This window comes from Lepidothrix coronata, unplaced genomic scaffold, assembly GCF_001604755.1.
Source record: "Lepidothrix coronata isolate B3197 unplaced genomic scaffold, Lepidothrix_coronata-1.0 Scaffold9, whole genome shotgun sequence".
Taxonomy (NCBI): Eukaryota; Metazoa; Chordata; class Aves; order Passeriformes; family Pipridae; genus Lepidothrix; species Lepidothrix coronata.
The window spans coordinates 10,116,739-10,140,217 of NW_016690189.1; the positions used below are offsets into that span (position 1 = coordinate 10,116,739).

Genomic DNA, 23,479 nt, shown 5'->3' on the forward strand with positions numbered 1-23,479 from the left:
TAGGTCCTGAAAAAAAAAAAGAAAGAAAAAAGTGAAACTAACTCTGAATCCAGCATAAGTCATTGAATGATAACAGATGAAGTTTCATAGAACTGGAGCTAGTATCTAGAAGGGAAAAAGTAATTTACAGAATTCTGGCTTTCACCTTTCTTTTTACAAGGCAAAAGTTAGCAATAGGTATTATTTTTTGAGTCTAAACTATTCTTCTAAGAAGTTTCTATGAGTAAAGGGATGAAGTAAAAGTTATGTAATTTTAACAGTAATATTGTATGTTTCTCTCTAACACTGAATACTTAAATAATTTGTTACTATTCTGCTTTATGTATTTTGGATTTTAATTACAACCCCCAAATTTACTATTACTATACCTGTCAGTAGGCAAAGAAGGAGAACTAACAACACTTTACAGTGTTCTTTAAATGCACCCAGAAACTCCAGAACTGGAAAAACAGGCTTTTGATAATTCCTCTGACCTCTCCTCAAGAACCAAATAATGTGTCTGCTAGAGTGAGGATTAAGGATGCTGTCCTTAAGATACACTTCCTTTACAAGCACATAAAGAGGATTTGTCTAAAATCAGATTGCTGTGCGTTCCAATAAGCATCCTGGCTCACAGAAAGACATTTGATATTTGTTAGGGTAAAGAGTCATCACAGAGAGCAGCAGTTATTTTTAAGTTCTCATATTTACAGGAGAGTCAATTATACACAGATACAAAGCAGTAGTGCGCTTTTTTAACTGGATAAGAAAAAAGATAGTAGTGATGGTAAGTAAAACATATAAAGACAGGAAAATTCATCAAGAGAAGTGCAAGGTACTGCACTTGAGACAACATACACACAGAGCCCAGTGCAGGCTCAGACCTGTGTAGCAGGAGGAACAGCCTTGTGGAAAAGGATCTGGGGGTCCAGGTGGACAGTAGGCTGAACAGGAGTCAATAGTACACTGCTGCAGCAGCAAAGGCAAAACAGATCCTGGGCTGCATCCACAGAGAACTCCAACACTGCTTTTAATATTATTTATAATAAAATAGTGTTAATCACAGCATGCTTAGAACACCTCCTTTCTACTGAAAGGCAGTTGTAGCCAGGTGGGGGTTGGCCCCTTCTCCCAGACAACCAGCTACAGGGCAAGAGCACATAGTCTTAAGCTGTGCCCGAGGAGGTTTAGGTTGAGCAGTAAGAAGAGTTTCTTCACAGGACAGGTGATTAGGCATTGGAAATGACTGTCCAGGGAGGTGGTGGAGTCACTGTCCCTAGAGGTGTTTAAGGACTGGATATGGCACTTGGTGCCGTGGTCTACATTATATGGTGGTGTTCTTTCACAGGTTGGACCTGATGATCTCAGGTCTTTTTCAAGATAACTGATTCTGTGATTCTGTAACATTAAAATAATGACGGTGGGATTTAAAGAGTCGTCTCTCTTTTCATTTTGTCACACTTTTACAGAGCGCAACCCCGTGTTGCTGCTCACTTCCCACATAACGTGATTATCGAACCCTTCTCCCCGAGGCGCGAGTTTCCCGTACGGCAGCACCCCGAACTGCCAGGAACACCCGAGGGCACAGCATTCCCTCGACCGCGCGGTAACTGTAACACACCCCCGACCTCAGCTCTCGCCGTGACGGCCCCGCCCGGTCCCCAGCGGTCGCTGCCGCCCCCGCGGGGCTGACGGCGGCCGGGGCAGGGTCTGTGCGCGCAGGCAGGCGCGGTGGGCGGCAGTGACGGGCGCTGTCCGCGGTGACGCCGTGTCACCGCCCCGCCCGCCCCTTTGCCGAGCGCTGCCGGGTCACGCCCGGCCAATGGCGCCGCAGCCCCGCGAGCGTCACCGGCACGGCGGGCGGCCCCAGGCGGAGGCGGAGCGCTGCCGCCACCTCCGCGTCCCGACGGGCCACGCGCGCTGCTCTTCCGCTCTATGGTCACCATAGAGATCCACGGCGGTGGCGGATCAATACTGGGACGGCGGCGGCCGTGGCGCCGTGGGGAACATGGCGACGCTGGTGCTGGATAACGGCGCCTACAACGCCAAGATCGGCTACAGCCACGCGAACGTCAGGTGAGGGCCCGGGGCGGGACCGGGGGGGCGTTGCGCGTCCCCTCATGGCTCCCGCCGGCCCCAGCGCGGATCCGACCCGCCTCTCGGCCCCTCAGCGGCCCGCGCCTGCGCCCGCCGCCGAGAGGCGCGGCCTGGCCCCGCCTCCCCCCTGCGGCGGCTGCGGGCCCCGCCCCTGCGGCGCGCGAGGGTCTGTTAGCGGGGCTGTCCTGGTGTGTCCCGCCGTGTCATGTTGTACCCCAGCGTGTCACACTGTACCACGGTGTGCTGCACTGTGTCACACCATGTCCTGGCGTGCCCCGCCGTGTCACACCATGTTCCTTCGTGTCACACCATGCCCCACCGGCCAGGGTGGGAGAAGAGCCCCTGGCACTTTTCTGATTGTACTGATGGCCGGGGGATGGTGGTTGCAGCTCAGCGCAGTGGCTGGGGGGGTTTGTTTTTCGAAAAGGTGTCTTGTCTGCACTGGAGGTGTCAGAAATTGGAGATTTCCCTCGTAACTAGCTCCAGTAAATGGACTAAACCCAAAATACAGCAGCAAAAACATTATTGAACGTATACTATTTATGCAAGTGGCATAAAGACAATGAATGTGTCTCATACCATGTTGAATAGGAAACTTCCCAATCTTTTCCAGTGTTATTCCCAACTGTCAGTTCAGATCAAAGACTGCACGTTTGAAAACCTTTACAGCAAATCAACTGGATGAAATTAAGGATCCTTCTGGTCTTTTTTATATTCTTCCCTTTCAGAAAGTAAGTAAGTAATCCTCAGTTTAACATGAAAGCTAAACGTAAATTTTTGTAAGGAATAGTTTTCATACAATATACCACAGCTGCAGGGTTGTGAGTGGTATTATCCAAGAATCCAAGTCAATAGTGTGAAGTTTAAGAGTCATGGAATTGTTTAGGTTGAAAAAGACCTTTAAGATCATCAAATCCAACTGTTAAACCTGCACTGTCCAGTCCATCATTAAGCCATGTCCCTAAGTGCCACATCTTCTGAATACCTCCAGGGATGGTGACTCAAACAATTCCCTAGGCAGCCTGTTCCAGTGCTTGACAGCCTTGTTGGTGAGAAAATGTTTCCTAATAGCCAATCTAAACCTCCCAGGGGCAACTTGAGGCCATGTCTTCTTGTACTGTTGCTTGTTACTTGGGAGAAGAGGCCAGCCCCCACCTCACTACAGCCTCCTTTCAGGTAGTGGTAGAGAGCAATAAGTCCCCCCTGAACCTCCTTTTCTCCAGGTTAAACAGCCTCCTTCAGCTGTTCCTCATAAGATTTGTTCTCTGAACCTTTCACCAGCTCTGTTGTCCTTCTCTGGACTCATGTCAGCCCCTCAATGTCTTGTAGTGAGGGGCCCAAAGCTGAACACAGGATTTGAGGTGCAGCCTCACCAGTGCAGAGCACAGGAGGACAATCACTTCCCTGGTCCTGCTGGCCACACTATTTCTGATAAAAGCCAGGATGCCATTGGCCTTCTTGACCACCTCGTCACAATGCTGGCTCATGTTCAGCTGCTGTCAACCAGCACCCCCAGGTCCTTTTCCACTGGGCAGCTTTTCAGCCACGCTGCCCCCAGCCTGAAGCCCTGCATGGGGTTGTTGTGACCCAAGTGCAGGACCCAATACTTGGCCTCATTGAACCTCACACAACCGGCCTCGGCCCATCAATCCAGCCTGTCCAGATCCCTCTGCATAGACTTCCTGCCCTCCAACAAATCAACACTTCCATCCAACTTTGTGCTTTCTGTGAACTTACTGAGGGTACACCCAACCCTCTTGTCCAGGTTGACAATAGAGATAATAAACAGGACTGGCCCCAATACTGAGCCCTGGGGAACACCACTGGTGACTGGATGCCAACTGGATGTGGCACCATTCACCACCAGTCTGGGCCCAGCCTTCCAGCCAGTTTTTTACCCAGCAAAGAGCACACCCATCCAACCCATGAGCAGCCAGCTCAGACTTGACTGACTTTACTAAAGTCCAGGTAGACAACATCCACATCCATTCCTTCCTCCACTCAACAGGTCACCTTGTCAAAGAAAGAGGTCAGGTTAGTCAAGCTTTAATAAACCCGTGCTGACTGGACCTGGTTGCTTGTTTGTTCTGTACATGCTGTGTGATGGCACTCCAGATAATCTGCTCCATAACCACTTCTGGCACCGTGGGCAGACTGACAGGCTTCTGCCAAAGAGAATAATGCATACAGAAAACACAGTTTACATTGGTTTTGTAGTGTAATAATTAACATATCAATGAGGAATATTTATAACATACTTTATGCTATATAACATTTACTCCTTAGCCTAGAAATGCAAATTTAAACATTTTAACTCTCCAAACCTTTTATATTACCAGTCTATCAACCATTTGACCTTTTTTTAAGTATGATTTTATTTTTTCTAAATAGTGAAAGTTTTTTTCTAAATTCCTACAGGGTTACTTGGTGAACTGGGATGTCCAGAGACAGGTTTGGGATTATCTTTTTGGAAAAGAAATGTATCAAGTAAGAGCCTTTTCTTGATTACTTATTTTGTGTAGATTAAATACTGACTAATGAAATTAACATAAGTACCTCAAATATTAAAATAGAACTGGAGAGCTTACTGTTCTCTTTGAAAGTGTCTTCAATTAGAAATCACAGGGATTTATGTTTTTGCAAACTGAAGAAAAACAATAATCACAGACAGATACAGTGTGGTTTAGAGATCAAGAAATATTTAATATACAAGAGATGAACTAGGTCAGTAGGCCAAAATATATTGGTTTTATGTAATGACAATCTTAATATATTTTTCATAGGTGGATTTTGTAGATACCAATATTATTATTACCGAACCTTATTTTAACTTCAGTTCAATACAAGAATCTATGAATGAAATTCTATTTGAAGAATATCAATTTCAAGCAGTTCTTAGAGTAAATGGTGAGTCTGTCTCCTTCTAGTTTGCATTTATATATCTTGAAGCTTAACCCTTTTAAAATAAATAAATAAATACATACATAAAAAGCATGCATGCGTACGCAAATACATATATATATATTTACATAAAGATAGCATAAAAATTCCTTAATTTCCTTCCTGGCTCTTGAGTAATATACTTGTACATGTACTCTTAACTGTATTAAAATTTTTATAGTTATTTATTTTATAAATTCCAGCTGTACTATTGTACTATTTTCTGAAGAGAGTGTCATGGTATGGAATTACAAGAAATTTGAGGAGAGTAAGGATGACAGAAATATCAGATGGATTTTAAAACAGGATAACATTTGAAAAAGTCTACCAAAAATTTGCATGAAGTCTTTGGTAGCTTTCTATTTTTGGGGGCCTGAGGTTGGTTTTTTGTTTGGTTTTGTTTTGTATTAGCAAATCAAATGCAGCATTACAATCATGAAATATATTGTATCTCACAGGGAATATGTAAATAACATCGCCACCCTTCTGAAAGGTATCAGGACATGAGATACTCCTTTATATATATTTGATAAGTTGTGACGTGAGCAGTGTGCTTGGACTTTAGGAGGGGAAACCGAATGTGGACCAGAATTCCTGAAAAAGATTAAATGGGGCCATATACAAAACTTAATTTTATCCACTGTCAAAATGAATTCATGTGTTGACTGTAGTATTATGTATTGAGGTCTTAGAAGTCTGTCAAAGGCATTTAAAATATGAAGCAAGTACACTTTCATATCACTGTAAATTCTGAAAGTGTATATTCACATAAAAATTGAATTAAATTTTCTGTATTTCAGCTGGAGCTCTTAGTGCACACAGGTATTTCCGAGATAATCCATCTGAGCTGTGTTGTATCATTGTGGATAGTGGATACTCTTTTACACACATTGTACCTTATTGTAGAAGTAAAAAGAAGAAAGAGGCAATCATAAGGTAAACTGCAGTATGTATTTTCTAGAAGAATCGTTTTCATGCCTGAAGTTAATAATGACAGAATGCCTTGTGTTACTCCTTTTCTGTAGGATTAATGTTGGAGGGAAACTCTTAACCAACCATTTAAAGGAGATCATCTCTTACAGGTAAAGCATGCTGATCTTCACTATGAAACTTGGTATGAAATGAGCTAAAAGTTCATGGGGTAGTCTTCCTGGTTCTATGAATTTTAGATTAAATGCTGTTTAAAGGAGAAGGGAATTTTTGTCTGTTATAATCTGCTAGCTGCCATCTTGACCTTCAGCTCAGGATGAATTAAGATGAGCTTAAACTCTTTGAAGAATTAGGCTGTTATTTTTCAAAGTGCCCTCGCTTTTGAAGTTGATGAGGTTAGCTGTGTGTTCACAATTATACAGGTCTTTACATATTTTCTGAGGTGTCTCAGTAGATCATCAGTCAGTTTGCCAATTATCAATAACACAAATAAAATTCAATAGGGTCAACTTTTCACTGGGATGCTTTAGCTTAGAACTTTATCTAGGTCAAGGTCTTTGCTAAGAGAGCTAATTGCAGTATTATGGCTATGCTTGTTAGGAAGACAATGGGCAAATGCAGATTAATATTTGTATTTACTGAACTGTGAAATAGGAAAATACTAAACTCCAGTAGGCCAGGAATGCATTTGTAAATTGAATACGAGTTTTAGGTACTGAGGCACTAGTTTTCTGTGACATGAAAATGATGGTTACTCATCTCCAGTGGAAAACTGGACAGGAAATGGAAGACTTGATTATTCTCAAACTTCAGTGTTTTTGGTTTTTGGTTTTGTCAGACAGCTACATGTTATGGATGAAACGCATGTAATTAATCAAGTGAAAGAAGATGTGTGCTATGTTTCTCAAGACTTTTACAAGGACATGGACATTGCCAAGTATGTATGCAGCAGTACTAAATGTAAATGTTGGTACTTCTGAATAATCTATTTGTACAAACAAATTAAAATATACTCTTAATCAGAAAATTTTCCAGTTAAATGAAAAAAAGTCTTGTTAGTATAAAATAGTTGGAATTTAGAACTTGTTCTTTATTCTGTTGAATTTTTCATTCTTCTCTTTCAGATTGAAAGGAGAGGAAAACACTGTAATGGTAGATTATGTTTTGCCAGACTTCAGCACAATCAAAAAAGGATTTTGTAAGGTAATAATAGTTTTGAAATTTTTTTGGGACTGTTCCCCTGCACAAGTCTAGTAGGGAGGTTAAAAATACTCTATTTTTTCTAATGCTGTAACATCTTTCATTGCTATGCATTAATTGGTAAAGCTTTTCTGTAGTAAGTTGAGATGAAAATGAAATATTGTTTTTTCAGCATAGCATTTTATGTTCTATTATTTAACAGTTGTAGCTTTCTATGCTTGTGCTCTGTCATACAGCCTATCCATATGATTATTGTTGGGGGTTTTTAACATTAAGTTAAAAACGCTCTTACGCTTTTTTGTCAGTCTCTCTGAATTTCATTTAAATACCCTAATAGGTAGAAAGTTCAAAGTCATTTTATAGAAGAGCCTGAAGACAATTTAACAGTTTTATCTCATTTACTGTGTTGGACATAATTTTGAAAGTAGTCCCAATATTTTAAGGCCATTCTCATGCATACCCGTTCTGTTTTCCTTCCGACAAAACTGCGGTTAATAAGAGCAAAGTCACTTCAGATTTAATACCAGAGTATGTATTATTCTTAAAAGATTTGTTGATAATATGACTGCCTACCTCTGCAGTACATGAAATAGATTAGCTGAATACTCTAGAATGTGATTGCTTTTCTTAAGCAGTGGGTACTATTCATGTCTTTAATGTAGCCGAGGGAAGAGATGGTGTTAAGTGGAAAATACAAGACTGGGGAACAAATACTTCGTCTAACGAATGAAAGATTTGCAGTTCCAGAAATACTCTTCCATCCTTCGGATATTGGTATTCAAGAGATGGGAATTCCTGAAGCCATTGTTTATTCTATTCAGAATTTACCTGAAGGTATAACCTAAAAATATTATGAAAAGGATGGGAGGTGGGGGAAGGAGGGATGTTGTGTTGGGTTTTGTTGTTGGTTTGGTTTTGTATTTCTTTGTTGTTTTGTTTTGTTTTTAAGGATCCAAATAGTCTTAGAGAAGCTGAAACTCTCAATATGCCAGTTAAACAGTTTGGTGAACTGTTCTGTCTTTTGATGCATTTTGTATACTCTAGAACTGATTGTCTGCAAAAGTCTGTGTTAGGCTAGCCCTGATTTTTGGTGATTTATTGATAGGTTTCTACTCTTGAATCAGCTAATCTCTGTAGACTTAATTCTTCTTAACATCCTTTTCTAACATAACCTGTCTGTCTTTGACACTAATGGTGGAATAAACTTGAAATTAGTTTTACTTATCTTTTAAAATATCTTTCTTTACTGGAGGAAGAGAAAAATCAAACCGATGAGAAAAATGAAAGTGGCCAAATTTAGTAATTTAAGCATCAAAGTATAGAACCTTCCTGACTGCTGTTTGTCAGAAGTAATACTAAAGCTTTCATTTTATACATGATGTACAGCTGATTACTGTTATCATACCACATAAGTATGGCAGCATTTAGGCTATTAATGTATACTCTTTAAAAATTGTGTTATTTAAAACCCCTTTTGAATGGGGAATTGTGTTGGCAAACATGAAATTTAACAGACAGTGTAAGAAAACAGTAGTTATCAAAGCCAAATTCTACAATCAGGAAGAACATAGGGTGATGGATCACTTTCTTGTATTTAACTGGTTAGATGATCATAAAATTCTTCTATGCATATTTCCTACTTCTGTTCCAATTCATAACAAAATTGGAAAAAAAACCCCTTTAATCTTTAACTACACAGTCTCTGACTACAGATTTACTTATTTATTTTACAGAAATGCAGCCTCATTTCTTCAAGAACATAGTTCTGACTGGAGGAAACACCCTTTTTCCAGGCTTTAGAGATAGAGTTTATTCGGAAGTTCGATGTCTTACTCCAACTGATTACGATGTTTCTGTTGTTCTTCCTGAAAAGTAAGTTCTAAACTTCTAAACAGAAGGCTTTATCTTTCTAGTAGAACAAACTATAAAGTAGGATTTCTTTTGCTGATTAAAAAGATAGACTGAGTAAAGGTGTTAATTTAAATATTAAGTGAACAAAAATTGTACAAAAAGAATATTTTAAATCAGTGTATTTTCAGACAAACCAAATAAATTAGATACCACCTGCTTGCTCTGTACTTTGGCTAATAAAGTTAAGTGTTTTTAGGATCAGCCTTTTTATTGTAAACAGATAAATAAGACTATTTTCATTAAATGGATATGCAAGTATGCAAGATTAATGAATTTAGACTTTCACTTAGAAGAATTTTCAGCATCTGAATGCTGTCATGTCATTATTAATGTAGCTACTTCAGGGATTTGGAAGGGGTAACATCTTTGCAGAGAGAGCTGAGACAAAACAAATATACCTTGAAAGTACAAAAAAATCTCTACTTTTTAAAAAGTATTATGAAAGAGTATTTTTAAATATTATTAAAGCATCATTATCTGTGCATAGTAAATACAAAGACACGTCCGTGCCATTCCCTCTTCACACATGCTTCCAAAGAGGCACTTTTTTAAAAAGGAAAGTCAGCTAGCCCTGCTAAAATTTCAGACTTTGTCTCATAACTTCTCAGAAGCTGGATGGTTTGATTTAGCAATCAAAAATGTATTTCTAAATAGATATGATTAAATGAAAGTCTTGGAAATCATCACTGCATACTTCTATTCTAAATGAACTTACAGATGATGAGTAACAATAACTTTGTTCATTTTTCAGCCCTATTACTTATTCTTGGGAAGGTGGGAAGCTCATTTCTGAAAATGACGATTTTGAAGACATGATAGTAACTAGAGAAGATTATGAAGAACATGGACACAACATCTGTGAAGAGAAATTTGATATATAGGTAGCATAGTTGGATATGTTGTTATTCCATTGTTTTACTCAGAATGGAATTCTTTGAACTACAACCTGTTTTCCATCAGCTAGGATTGTGTTTTAGCTTTCCTGTATTTAATTGGGTTGGGAAAAAATCATTTCAGAGTTTAAAAATAAAGTTTTACAAGCCTAATACTATGAAATAATATGTTACTTGTCATTTCATAATGTTCTCATCTTTTACTGATGAGCTTCATTGTATTCTTTATTGCAGAAAACCTCAATCCCTGAGATAATAAAAATACCAATTGCTTGTACCAGTGTGACACTAATACATAGTGAGAAGAAATGGTTTGGTTTTTTTTTTTAAACTGAATATCATTCTAAATCATGCATGCAATTAAATAGATGTTAAACACATCTCAAAAAGAGTCTTTGAGATTGCCTATCTTGAAAAGAAATACATGAGCTTTATTTTTCGTTATTTTAATGAATAGTTATGAGAGGAATATACTTCTAGTGTGACCACTCCTATTGAAACTATGCTTAGGCTTTGAGAAAAGAGTGATTTGAACAATTCCTTTTTTTAAAGGGATTTTAGGTTGTGGGGTTTTTTTGTTTGGTTTTTGTTTTGAACAATGGCTCGGCAAATAAGCTTTGTGTCACTCCTCTCACCTTTTTGAAAAGGTGACATCAGAAGCAGCCACAAAGGTGAGAAAAGCTTGCAGCTGTGTCCTAGCTGATAACCCATCTGTGTCCTCTCCATGCATTCTAGATAAACACAAACACCCCCTACTTTTTATTTCTGGCATCAGAAGCTCCGTCACTGTGCCATCAGTCTGTGCAGCGTGGCTTGCAGGAGGAGAAAGAGCACAGCATGGGCTAATAGCCAGATAGAAACCTGGGAGGGCCACGCTAGTTGGGGGTGTCCCACCTGGCTTGCTTGCTTGCCAAGACTGAGATGGTCACTTGGACAGGGTGGATAATAGATACATGGTGCTGACACTGACCTTGAGCTGATACAGCTCACTGCAGCAGGGAAATGGCCTCTTTATTAGGTCTGGTGGTACTCAGTGCTCTCAGATTTGCAGAGGAGTACCCTGCTCTGTCTCATTCCCTCTGCTCTCTGCCCTGACATAATACCAGTAGGTATACTCACACAGTACACTTACCTGGCTGCCTTGCATAAGGGCAACACAGAAGAGAAGCCAATGCTTCAGAGAATGAGAGATGATCATTCTTCTTGAATATGATCTTTATTACTTTGGACTGCCAGCTCGTGTTGGCTTTCCTCTAGTCTCACCTACTGAAAGGAATGAAAGAGGTACCCTCCTCCTGCTGCTAACAGGTATATGAGCCACAGAGGAGGCAGCTGGGGTATGAAGGTGTGAGACCAACACCTACAAACTGTTGGACACAGCTTGTATTACATTGTGTAGGATGTGAATAAGTCTAGTCCACTATTATTTTGATAGCTGTATGTAGAGGCCCAAGCTCTATTTTTTTAACTAACTGCTCCACGCAGTTGTGAGCATACTTTAGCTAGGACTTTAAGGAAATGTACACATTGTTCCCATGAAAGTACTAATGAACCTTTTCCTTGGTAGGAGCAAACATGAATGCTCTATAAATAGAAGTCTTCTCACTTTGAAGGTGGCATCACTTGCGCTTTGGTAAGACTGTACTGAGAAGTACCTATAGACTAAACTTTCTGCTCTGGAAATTTTCTACTTCAAACAAACTTATACTGGCAATTAATTTGATAGCTCTATGCTAGAAATCATAAACAGAAATGAATGAGATGTCCCAAGTTTCTCTACCAGGTGACTCTGTGTCAAATATTGTTAAAAATATGTCACAAAACTTTCTGAAGTCCAATAACATTTTTCTAATTTTGGAATTTAACTGAAAGCGTTACAACGAAAACCAATAGTCTATAGTTCACCAAACTTGTTCTGTTCAGCAGGCCCTCACAATTAAATGTAAAATATCACATTTCTTTCAACGCAAGATTAATGGTAAGTAAATTCTCCTGTCAGGATATATGAATAAAACAGGGCTTTCAAAAGCTCTTCCTTCTCTTCCCAGAACTAGATCAATCTCGACTTCTTGTCCCATGAACTGATGGGAACCACGTGGCAGCTATAAATGCCTGTTTGGAACATCTCCTTACTACTTGATACCTGGATCTACACCCCCTTAGCTGCCTCTTCTGTACAAATGGACTATGAAATGATAGATTTGTCACTTTTTATACAGTTCTTTATTATCTTCTTTAGATTAGCACAAAAAAATTCAAGTCACAAAGTGCAAGAGTTTGTTTTTTAAAAATACAGTTTTCCTTGAAGCAGTTCACCACTCATCTAGCCCACAAATCACCATGTTATCACCCCTCCCTGTTACCAGGTTTAGTATTTTGAGTAAGACCCAGTAAAAGGACTGAAGACAGAGAGAGAGAAGAGAGGAAAAAAAAAAGCAACTAAAATCCCTTTCTCCCACTACTCAACACCAAAAGCACTTAACTGGGAAATACTTTCCTTTTTAAAATTCTCAATAACCTGCTTTGTACATGCTCCCTCTTCTGGGAGAATGACATAGGGCTAGAAATCCCACAGAAGGCTAGGAAAACAACACATGGGCCTGTAGTCTAGGATTTAGGGCATTCACCTCTGGAAGGTGAAATGTGGTCTTTTTTCCTCTGGAAATTATTTATTTCACACTGTGAGGGTAGTGAGGCACTGGAACATGTTGCCCAGAGAAGTTGTGGATGCCCTATCCCTGAAAGTGTTTAAGGCCAGGTTGGATGGAGCTCTGAGGAACCTGGTCTAGTGAAAGGTGTCCTTGTCCATGGCAGGGGGGTTGGAATAAGATGATCTTTAAGGTTCCTTCCAATCCAAACCATTCTATGATTGTATGACTTGTATCAACATTTTCTTGTTAATGTACAGTTAACCATCAATGTGTCAAGACGGGCCAACATGCTTTCTAGCTTTGCTGTAGAAATTCATAAACATTATCAAAAGTATTTATGATAAATAACTAGACACTCTCAAAATGTCCTCATGTTAAAATAAATTACTTAAGTATACCAAGAGATCTAAACCCAGATTATTATTTCTAAGGTTTCTTCAAAATGTAATTTTTTACTTGCTTTTGCATAATTGCTGAATTAGCAGCAGCTCAGACTGCCATAGTGGAGAGGGAGTAACAACAGGATTTAATTAATGCCTGCAAGCACACACAGTTTCCCTGCCTAATAAATTTTGCCTGCTAGATTCAAAACCCAGTTACCTGCTTCTAACGTTTTTGACACACTTTGTACTCTTTTACAACACCCGCAGGAGTCATAATCTACAGTTTCAATTATTATTAATTACAGATAGAAAAGATTAAAATCCCCTACTGATTATCAACCCAAACATGGCTCTGAATGTAGACTTGGCTCAGATAGAGTGCCATGGGGTTGTGGAACAGAAGGAAAAAAGTGCCAAACCCTGAACTCAAAGCAGCACAAGCAGTGTTGTATTAACTTATGAGTAATTAAGTACATTTTGCTTAAAAGAATAATTAGATTTAATGCTTTTTAGCACCATAGTAATTTTGATAGTTGTATTTCCTGAAACTGAAGATGTAAAGACATAAGAAGAAAACATTTTTTTATGATGAACAATTTTCACGTGCATCCTCCACTTTTTTTAAAAGAGATAAAAAAAGGCTGTATTGGTGTCAAACCATTTGGAATACAGAATTCACATGCAGTTTTACAACCACTACAATAGACAATGATATTTTTTGAATTCTTTGATTAATTTCTTCTTTTGCTTCAAAGGAACAGTAGGGTCATTGTCCATCTCTTGAATCAATGCTAGAAGATGCTGATTGGTTTGTTGTTTTTGATCTTCATACTCTTGAGTTGTAATGCGCTGACAGAAGGTGAAGCCTTTGTAAGAAATGAGAGGTTCAGAGTAAGTTTCACATATCGTGTAAAAGCTTTGTTAAAAAATATGATCAGAAACATAGATATACAGATATTCCACTTCAGATGTGATTCCATCTCCAAACAATGTGAAAGCCCTCCACTGAGCACAGAGGGACATCTAAACTTAATTGCAAAAATAAAATTGAAAAACAGTGTTGCAAATGCAGTATCACAGATGATTCTATACTGCAAACAGGCATGCAAGACAAAGAGCAAATACAGTTCTCACAAACAGAAACCATAATGAAGAACATCACACAACAAGAATGGCACTTTACATTGTCATGATCCAATGATTCTCTGTGAATGAATCAGATCTGTACCAAGGTCCAGTACTTAATACAAGTGAATAAATACTGTGGAGAAACAGTTGCCTCTGAACCATACTTCAGAAATCAGGAATAGAATTTAAGAGTTTCTAAACGAGTAGACAGCTAAGCATAGTTTGGGCACCAGAAGCAGAGGTGATGCAAGAGGCAGTGATTCAGAGTGAGGGCAGAGCCAGGAACAACCCCAAGAAATATGAAACTCAAGCACGACTTAGCCATAAAAAGATTGGGAATCTATGCAACACTGCCCTGCAAGAATTCAAGCCCCATCACTGGGCAGGTGAGTTCTGGCTTGAGGAAAGACTGGCATTCAGCTACTCCACAGACACTTTTTCCTCCTATACATGTTAGAAAGTGATTTGGTTGAACAACTGTCAGTTGCCTAAAGGGGAAAAAATTCTTAGTAATCCTTCTGTACAAACACCATCATCTTAAGACTTCACATAGAGAGCAGTTATTAACCTGAGCTGTCAGAGTTTTCACACGGACGTGTCCTTCCCACCTTTTACAACGAGTCTGTCAAACACCAGTACCTTTTATGGTGTCACAGGGTCAAATGAAGAAAAAGATAGTTCTTCAAAAGGGAAAGCTTCTGGCAAAGTTATTAACTCTTAAACCTTCAGCATGTATCCTTTAGTCTGGTGGTATAAGTGGCTCACTAGATTAAAACCAACCCCAGGATTTTCTCAGTGGTTTTAGTGTTCTGTATTTCCAGCAGACCTAAGGTTTACCCTCCTGCAATAGACAGACTCCTTATCAGGGTCCCCCAGCCTTCCCTCCTGCTCCCACCCACACCTGAGAAATTCCCCAGCTAAGCACGCTCAATAGCTCCCAAGAAAGATTTTCCTGATGTCTCCTGTATGAGAAAAGGGAAAATGACACCAGAATATGAGGCACACAGGAAAACAGGAATATGCCATGCCAGAGAGCTTACAATCAGATCAAACTAGGTATTTCAGCAAGTAGATGGAACCTATATGCATTTGCAGATTGAAACTCTAAAGCTTAGTAGGAAGAATATGGTATGGGGCTTGTATTTCCAGTTGTCTGTTCAATGTGCTGATGGAGACGACACAGGCTCCAAGAATACTGCAGACAAGCAGCTCTTTCCTCTATTGCTCATCTCTGAATTTTTTGGCTACACAATGTGATTCTCAGAACACTGAATGGGAGGGAATTTGGATACATTCCAGAACTCACCACAGATGGTAAGAGATTCTTACCAAAGAAGTACTAAACTACTTCTCAGGCAGATGCTGTATTAAATGTAGTATTACACAGCAAAATAACTTAGTGTTATCAGTACCCAACTCAATTTTTCTTCAATGTTTAAGCACATAAACACTAGCAATACAGAAGTCAAAAAAAAAAAAACGTAGTCAGAGAGAAATTCAATTATTTAAGCCAACCCTTTTAATCAGTGCTGCAAGACATTTCTGGCAGCAAAGACAGATGGAATCTTAGCTCATAAAAGAAATAAGCTGAAAAACACTAATCCCACATTCACAAAGGTAGTGTAGCTTAAAAAAAGGCATTTGACACTTGGTGTGTAAATTCTAAGCTCTTAATAAACTTTGTGCTTACCCAAAAGAAGAAGAGAGTTCTTCAAAACACTGAACAATCAAAGTCTGTGCTCAAGACATCTATCAGAACCTGTAACTACTGAGCTCTACGAGAATTTGTAGGTGTCTTGTGGAAGAAATAAAAGAATACTGTTCCTAAATACAAAATCACATCACATTCACAAACCAAATAATAAGCAAGTCACTTCAGGAAGCACATTTTGCACTGTTATCTCCAGAAATAATAAAAAAAAATTGTAATGTATTCAAACGAGGTAATTACTAGAACCCTTGTTCTCTAATATTCAGACAAGAGGTTTGCTGATAGCCTATAATTCAATTATTTATTGCATTAGCTGCTAATCACTAACCCTTCACTTCCAACAAAGGAACACAGTCTATGCAGAATTATAGTCAACTAATGATGAACCAGTTTGTATAGAATAGTTTCTATAAAAATGTGTATCACGTCATCTACCTGAATTGATATCTGGATCTTGTCCTTCTAGCAAACTCTCAAGTCTCCTACTTGTTAGTTCCAAAAGAGTTAAAGGAGTCTGAAAATAGAACCCAATAAGGGAAAAATTACAAAAGCAATACTTCTTTGTTTTGATAATCTAAAGCTTTCAGATGACCAATTAAAAAAAAAAACCCACAGTTAACTGCAGAAGAATCTATGCCTACATTTATTTAGGTACACATTCAAAATCTCTCATACAATTAGACTAAAACACATAGTTTTACTAAGATACCTATGTTTATTTCTGGTATTTCTGGCCAAAGAAATAGGAAGCAAAAATCTCTAGATGCTGTTTTCCAGTGATACGTCAAAAACTGTAGCGTAAAACAAACTGATTTCAGCTTAGGCTCTCAACTGCAGCTGTGAAAGAGCAAACCACCATCTCCTCTGCTGTCATTGCTCTGCAGTTCTGGCTCCATCTCCAATCGGGAATCAAAGCCCTAACGTTTATATCAGAACTTTTGATACAAGAGTATCAAGAAAAAGAAAAAAAAAAATTTAAGAAAATAAAATGGGGTTTGGCTGTGTATTAACACATACAAAACTCTCACTAACCACTCGATACTTTCAAACTAAACTGGAGCTAATTTAAACAAAAGTAAAATCTCCCATGTCTCTTGACCCAAAGTCAGAATTGGAAATGCATATGTTGCATAAGAATTAAAACCAATATTTTACTGAAACCAAATCAATGTTTCTGTGAATCTTATTTGTATAGAGTATGGGAAAGTTCCATCTTTTCACATTTGTGACAATATGATGGAACATAAACAAAAGAGACTATAAAGCACATCTGTATATTTACATAGCTGATCAAGCTTAATAGAAAGGTCATTTCATTTTGTGGTTCTGTTTATTAATTTACAAGTTAACATTTCAAAATACCAAAGGAACTTTAGAGCTATCAGAGCTGTACACATACACTGGGGCACCAGAGCACACCATCTTATATACAACTCAGAGTATGTCAGCGAGCTTCTAAAAGAGAAAGACAATAAGATACCTAAAGATTTAGGAGGCAGCCATTACAAACAAGGTGCCAAAAGGCCTCTACAAACATTGATACTTTAAATATTTTCTGAATACACACGATGCAGATAAAGAGAAAGGACATAATTTATAAAGGATTGCAAAGCTCTCAAAAATCTGTCCTTCATAGTCTAGAATAGCTTCTCACCCTGCTCGGCTGTACTGTTAAACTGTAACAGATAAAACATTAAACACTGCTCCTCAGACCTGTCCTACTTGAAAAAACGCAGTTCATGGCATTTAACATTTAAAATGCCAATGATGTAAGGAAAATGATACCTTGAAGAGCTCAGAGTGATTGTCCATCAGAAACTGAGTCAGCAGTTCTGCCTGTGGTTTTGACAGTGTTCTATTTTGCAAGATGAACTTTGTGCAAGTCTTGATGATCACCAATCTGTTCTCAAACTAGAAAAAGAAGTACCCAGATTTGGCATTAGACTGACTTGCAACGTGCTAGTAAAGACTACGTAGAACAGGATGCTATCAGTGGGAAAACATCTTGATATTTGTTTTAAAACAGATCATGTTGAAAGGCAGTAAATAGAATACTTCTACCTTTGGACTAAAACATTAGCTTTGCTATAGAAAAGTGCTATTTTCTACATTAAATGTAGCAGATACTTACTTGTTTTTGTAATCTGTAGCCCTCAGATTCAGATGCAATGGCTAGGAATGTCAGGAGCCTGTGTAGTTCTTCTCTGATATTTGGTGCTAATAATTTTAAATAAAGTTGTAATGCCTCTAGAGCTTGATCTGTTTTTCCTTTTTCTGCAATGGAGTAAAGCAGCGTATTCAATGCAATTGTTCATTTTCAGAGTCACAAACACATATTTTAATCTCAATAATAATCCCACTTTTGGGGGGCTTTCCTTCCAAGGAAAACAGGTTATCTCAGTAAATTCTAAAACCTTGTAAGACTCTATACATCATTTAATCAATAAAAGCTTAAAGTCTTTGTCCCATAGCCAGTCAGGGAACAGTTGTGCTTGAACAATGTATACAGGACATTACTGTAGTCTGTCTACAATGTGCAAACACTGAAGTGATGTTTGCACTGTTGGTGTTTACACATCTTCATATTATTTCTAGGATTCATCTCTAAGTAATTAATGAGCTGAACAATTTCAACACTCTTATTGCTTTGACAGTTCTTTTTTAGTTTGTTGTTTTCCTTTTGTTTTGTTGGGGGTTTTGTTCGTTTGATTTGGTTTCTTTTTGCTGTTGTTGGGGTTTTTCTTTTTTTGTTTGTTTGGGGTTTTTTTGTTACTGTTGGTTGGTGAGGAGTCATGTCTCTGTGTTCCCCCCTCCTCCTTTAAGCCATTAGGCTGTGAGAGTCTCAAAGAAACATCATACAGTGGAAATAATCTCCAAACCCTTTAGATGACAATTCTAGTTATCTTCACTTTGAAAGTGAGAAGCTATGAAAAAGTTTAACTTTCTTAAAGCAAAAGTAAGACAAAGGCAGATACATGAATACAACCTACGCACGATTTTCTGGCCTCTGTCCTACTTCTAAGACAGAGTTTGTATTTTACAAGGAATAATCCAGGACTTTCAGGAGTGTGCCACCAGCCATTTGAAACCACCTTTGTTTAAAAAGAACATCAAAAGCGTAAGCAAGTGAGGAGTAGCTGAGGAAGCTAGGGTTGAGTGGACAGCTGATCCAAACTGGCCAAAGGGATATTCCATACTATGGAACATCATGCCCAGTACATAAACTCGGGGGAATTGGCCAAGAGACACTTACTGCTGCTCAGGAACGGGCTGGGCACTGGTGGTGAACAATTGTATTGTGCATCGCTTGTTTCTCTTGGGTTTTATTCCACTCTATCTTGTTATTATTGTAATAATTACAGTTATTATTACTGCTATTACTATAATTAGTATTATTATATTTCATTTTGTTCCAATTATTAAAGCATTCTTTTCTCAACTCACAAGTTTTACTTTTTACCTCCACCAGGAGTGGGGTAGTGGCAGGTAGCCAGTGAGTGGCTCTGTGGAACTTAGTTGGCAGCTGGGGTTAAGCCACAACAACTCTATAGAACTGAAGAAGTAACAAAGCCTATTTAGGGTAAGATTTATCTTAAACTTGTATTTAACTTAAACTGTTCTGGTTTACTTGTAAGCCTATGATAGGAGGGTTTTGCAGGGGGGATCACAGCCTGAATCACAATCTCAACAGTCCCTTTAATAATTTTAAATAACTTCTATTACTAAAAAGTGCCCTAAATCCAGAATTTACAAAACTTTTTTCCAGTTAACACGAAAACATAAAACTAAAATCATTGCCACAAAGTTATTAGTTACAAGTAACTATAAGGGAAATTCTGACTTGGGGTAAGAAATTTTTGCAATGAGAGTAGTTACTAATTGAAACTACCCACAGAGGTCAGTGTACCTCTATCCTTGCAGATTTTCAAAATTCAGCTGGCCCAGGCCCTAAGCAAACTTGTTCTAACTTTGAAATTTGTCCTTGTCTTGAGCAGAGGTTCTTAATAGTGATCTTGAACATTTCCTTCCAAGCTATACAGTGCATCTGCAATAGCATTGCAAACGGTGTCACGATTCAGTCAATTGACGCTTAGCAAGTTACATCCTCTACATAGCTTTCACCCGTATTTTTTGTTCCAGGTTGCTCTTACCTATAAGTTCTATAATTCCTGAATAAATATGGGGATCCTGAGCAGCAAGAAGAGACTCCTTCTTTTGACTATAATACTTCATTATAATGTCAAAAAGAATCTTCTTGTATGTATTCAGATTGCTGGGTTCGTCAGTGCTCTGAGGTAACTGCTGACTAATCATCACTATGAATTGGTCAGGAAAATACTCCAAGCATTCAATTGCAGCATAGAGCCATCTGTCAAGCCTGTAGAAGGAAAAGTCAGTTTTAGTGCTTACTTTAAAATGCTCCGCCTACTCTTATTCATTCTTTTAAATAAAACTAGATAGAAACAACCATGAGGGTATAGTCATGTATTTCAATCACAACATTAAGCTTGTTTTTACGCAGTTGATGTAATTTATTTCGCTACAGCAGTTCAAGGACCTGCTCAAAATAAGCAACTTGCATTGTTTTCCTATGCTACAGGCAATACACCTGAGGTACACTCAAATCAAAACAAGCTGTATTTATGCTAGACTGTCACTGACCCCAGGAATTCAGCTAGTATTTAAAACCAAACACCAACCCACTATGTGTACAAACTTACTCAGGCAAGTTTAAGCTACATGTAACCTCTCTGTCCAGGAAAGTATTTGAGATAACTAGGTCTTCTTCTTTGCCAAAACAGTCTGGTTTTGTCTTCACTGAAGACACCAAGATATCTTCTAGAAGAGGAATATCAATTAACTGCAGCAATCGCAACAGAGTTTGCTGTTTCCAAACATCTTCTATTACTGAAACCATAAACAAACAAAAAATCCTCAGAAACAAGATCTTATGTAAACCACTAACCTTTGTTTTTACCTCACTCAAGAATGTTTTAAGTCTTCAAAGCAAACACGCCAACAGCACAGTGTGAAGTTTCTCTGTTGGGGAAGAAGGGACCAAAATAGGAATGCTAAAAAAATATCTCTCCCATCATATTAGAATTCATAATAATCTATTCTAATTAGTAGAAGCGAATAGCAAAGGAATCATATAATAAAAAAGTTCTTAGTCTTAAACCTACTTCCTTCTGAAGTAGTATTTGCATAAACAGCACCATTCTGCAAAAACATACTCCTGTTGTGTTTCCTTAAATTTACTTACTACAAGCATTTACCCATTTAGCATTCATTTAGATATTCTGTCATTAGTGACATGTTAAATTTAGGACTCCGAGGGGCATTGTTTAACAGAAATGGGATACTCACTCCAAGATGCAGTGAAGAACAATCAAGTTTTAAAATGAAAAATTTCAATCCTCACCTCTTTTTGAAAGCAGATGAATTGGTTCATTAACCATGATCTTTGGAGGTAAAGATGCATGAACATAGATTGATCGGAGAAGCTCCTCTACCCTCTTTTTATCAGCTGCTTCTAATGCTGAGGGGTTTGAAAGTGTGTCACACTTGGTTCTGCTCAGGGAGGAAAAAAAAACTTAGTTGTAAAACAAATATGATTAGGACATGTGTCTGTTACTTCCTAAATTGCTCTTAAATCAGAACTTTAGGACTTCATTGTTTCTGGGGTTTGTTATGCTGCTAGAATTCCAGTCATCCACATCTGCTTTGTGGAAAGGGTAAGGATATTGATTCCAAATACTGTTTATTAGTTCCATTTCCTTAACCAGCGTTCAGTACCTACCTCATTCATGCTAATTCTCAGATTTCAGCACGATCGACTGCAAAACCAAATTATACCTAGGCTTATACTACTGTGCCAGACTCTATTCTAAATAACAAAAGGCAAATCAAAGCACTTTAACATTACCAAGAAATTCCCGGTAGCTTCTCCAATTTAAGCATGACATTCTCAAAACTGACACATAGCTTTGAAAAGTCTCCAACACATGAGTTAGACAGACATAACTTCACCTACAGGTAACCCACCTTAACATATTAAAAAAAAAAAGAAAAAGAAAAATTAGAATAGTTTGGAGTAACTCACTTGGAACATCTTATTGTTTTTTGTTTGCAGATTTGCTCAGGAGACAAGCTTTCATTGTTCTCATTCATTCCTTGAAGAGGAGGATCAAGACTGCTATTTACAAATCTATAGAGACTAGTGTCTGTGTCTTCAAACTCTGTTTCTTTCCCGTTCTTGAATAAGTAAAGCTTTGCTCCAACTGGCTCAAACACCTTGTGATCCATCAATGCTTGACATACACGGACTCCCTTCAGTCGAGAAATATCATTACAGCTTAGGTACATGCTTTGCATAAGATGGCTCAGTACCACATCGACAGCATTTGAGCCAGTGAAACAGTTTTTATATGTTTTCAGATGTTGTCTACGTCTTTTGATTTCCAGTTGATTGTGGAGGGCACGTATAATACCATTCCACAGCTGAGTTGCTTGAAAAGGACCACTGCAATCTGCAAGACATTTATATGAGAGTTTTACAGATTTATAAACCTTTAACATTTAAACCCCCATATTTTAACACTCTGAATTTAGTTATATCTATATATTATAAAAAATATTCAAAAATCAGCTGAATTTTACAAAGACAGAGAAAGACTGCTTCATGAATCAGTCCATCTTGTAAGCTAACTCACACCCATTAGAGCCAAGATAACAAAATGACACTAAAAACAGGAGAGGAAGCTTTTTTTTCATTGTTATGACCACACATACTATATGAATAGGCTGTGTACATATACATTAAAACACCAGAGAATCACAGAATGGCCAGGACTTTCAGGGGCCTCTGGGGTCCATCTGGTCCAACCTCTCTGCTCACGCAGGGCCACCCAGAGCTGGTCGCCCAGGACCATGTCCAGACAAGTTTTGAATATTTCCAGAAGCGGAAAGAGCCACGTAAGATATCACAGCCTCTCTAGGCACTACTGAAAAGAGTCTGGCTCTATCATCTTTGCACTCTCCCTTCAGATACTTGCAGGTGACAGACAGCTACGGGCTGAGTAGTCCCAGCGCTCCCACCTTCACCTGGGGGAGGTGTTCTCCAGTCCCCAGTTTAACCTCACGCATAGCTACGAGCTCAGCAGATGACAAACCAGCGCTTGCAATGCATTAATCCCAACTGCCTCCCGGTCGGAACATCTGGCCACAGCTCCACGCCGAGCCGTACCAGCGGCGGCCGCCGCAACCCCGGCGCCGGGGCATAAGGCCAGAGGAAGCTCTTCTGTTTCCTGCTCAGCTGCCAGCCCCCCGCTAGCCCTGTCCCGCCCGCCGACCGGCCATGGGTCCCTCCCGCAGCACCAGCAGCCGGGGCTGCCCGTACGGACGCCGGCCCTGGGAGCCCGCTCCGCTCCCGGCGAGGCGCGAAGCCGCCGCCAGCCCCCCAGACACTGCGGGAGAAAAGCTGCGGAGAGGCGGGGACGACGCTCTTACCCCACCTTGTCGCCGCCGCCCGCTCCCCCGCCGCGGCTCCAACTCGCTCCGACTCCGGATCCTCCTGAAGCGCGGAGTCAAATACCCCGCCATGGCCTCGGCCGGGCCGCTGGCGGAAGCCGGCGGAGCGCATCACTTCCCGCCCGC

At 39.3% G+C, this 23,479-nt stretch overlaps 2 protein-coding genes across 4 annotated transcripts; one reads left to right on the forward strand and one right to left on the reverse strand.

Annotated features, from left to right (window-relative positions):
* The first annotated feature begins 1,831 nt into the window (after nucleotides 1-1,831).
* On the forward strand, nucleotides 1,832-10,227 carry ACTR6 (ARP6 actin-related protein 6 homolog). Its single transcript, XM_017804460.1, has 11 exons — nucleotides 1,832-2,055; nucleotides 2,690-2,807; nucleotides 4,495-4,563; nucleotides 4,860-4,983; nucleotides 5,817-5,952; nucleotides 6,042-6,098; nucleotides 6,785-6,883; nucleotides 7,071-7,149; nucleotides 7,809-7,980; nucleotides 8,880-9,018; nucleotides 9,809-10,227. The coding sequence occupies exons 1-11, from the start codon at nucleotides 1,988-1,990 to the stop codon at nucleotides 9,936-9,938; spliced, it is 1,191 nt and encodes a 396-aa protein (XP_017659949.1). The 5' UTR covers nucleotides 1,832-1,987; the 3' UTR covers nucleotides 9,939-10,227.
* DEPDC4 (DEP domain containing 4) lies at nucleotides 3,993-23,466 on the reverse strand. Of its 3 annotated transcripts, none has more exons than XM_017804459.1 (9): nucleotides 23,333-23,466; nucleotides 21,927-22,353; nucleotides 21,246-21,394; nucleotides 20,545-20,731; nucleotides 19,975-20,201; nucleotides 17,955-18,097; nucleotides 17,609-17,734; nucleotides 16,259-16,337; nucleotides 3,993-4,241 (listed from the first exon to the last, which is right to left on the reverse strand). In XM_017804459.1, exons 1-9 carry the CDS (start codon nucleotides 23,463-23,465, stop codon nucleotides 4,123-4,125), a joined length of 1,590 nt encoding a protein of 529 aa, XP_017659948.1. In that variant the 5' UTR covers nucleotide 23,466; the 3' UTR covers nucleotides 3,993-4,122. The 3 variants fall into 3 exon arrangements, with proteins under 3 accessions (XP_017659948.1, XP_017659947.1, XP_017659946.1); XM_017804458.1 differs by lacking the exon at nucleotides 3,993-4,241 and adding an exon at nucleotides 12,725-13,850 and having other exon boundaries at nucleotides 23,338-23,466; XM_017804457.1 differs by lacking the exon at nucleotides 3,993-4,241 and adding an exon at nucleotides 12,725-13,850.
* Nucleotides 23,467-23,479: the final 13 nt, after the last annotated feature.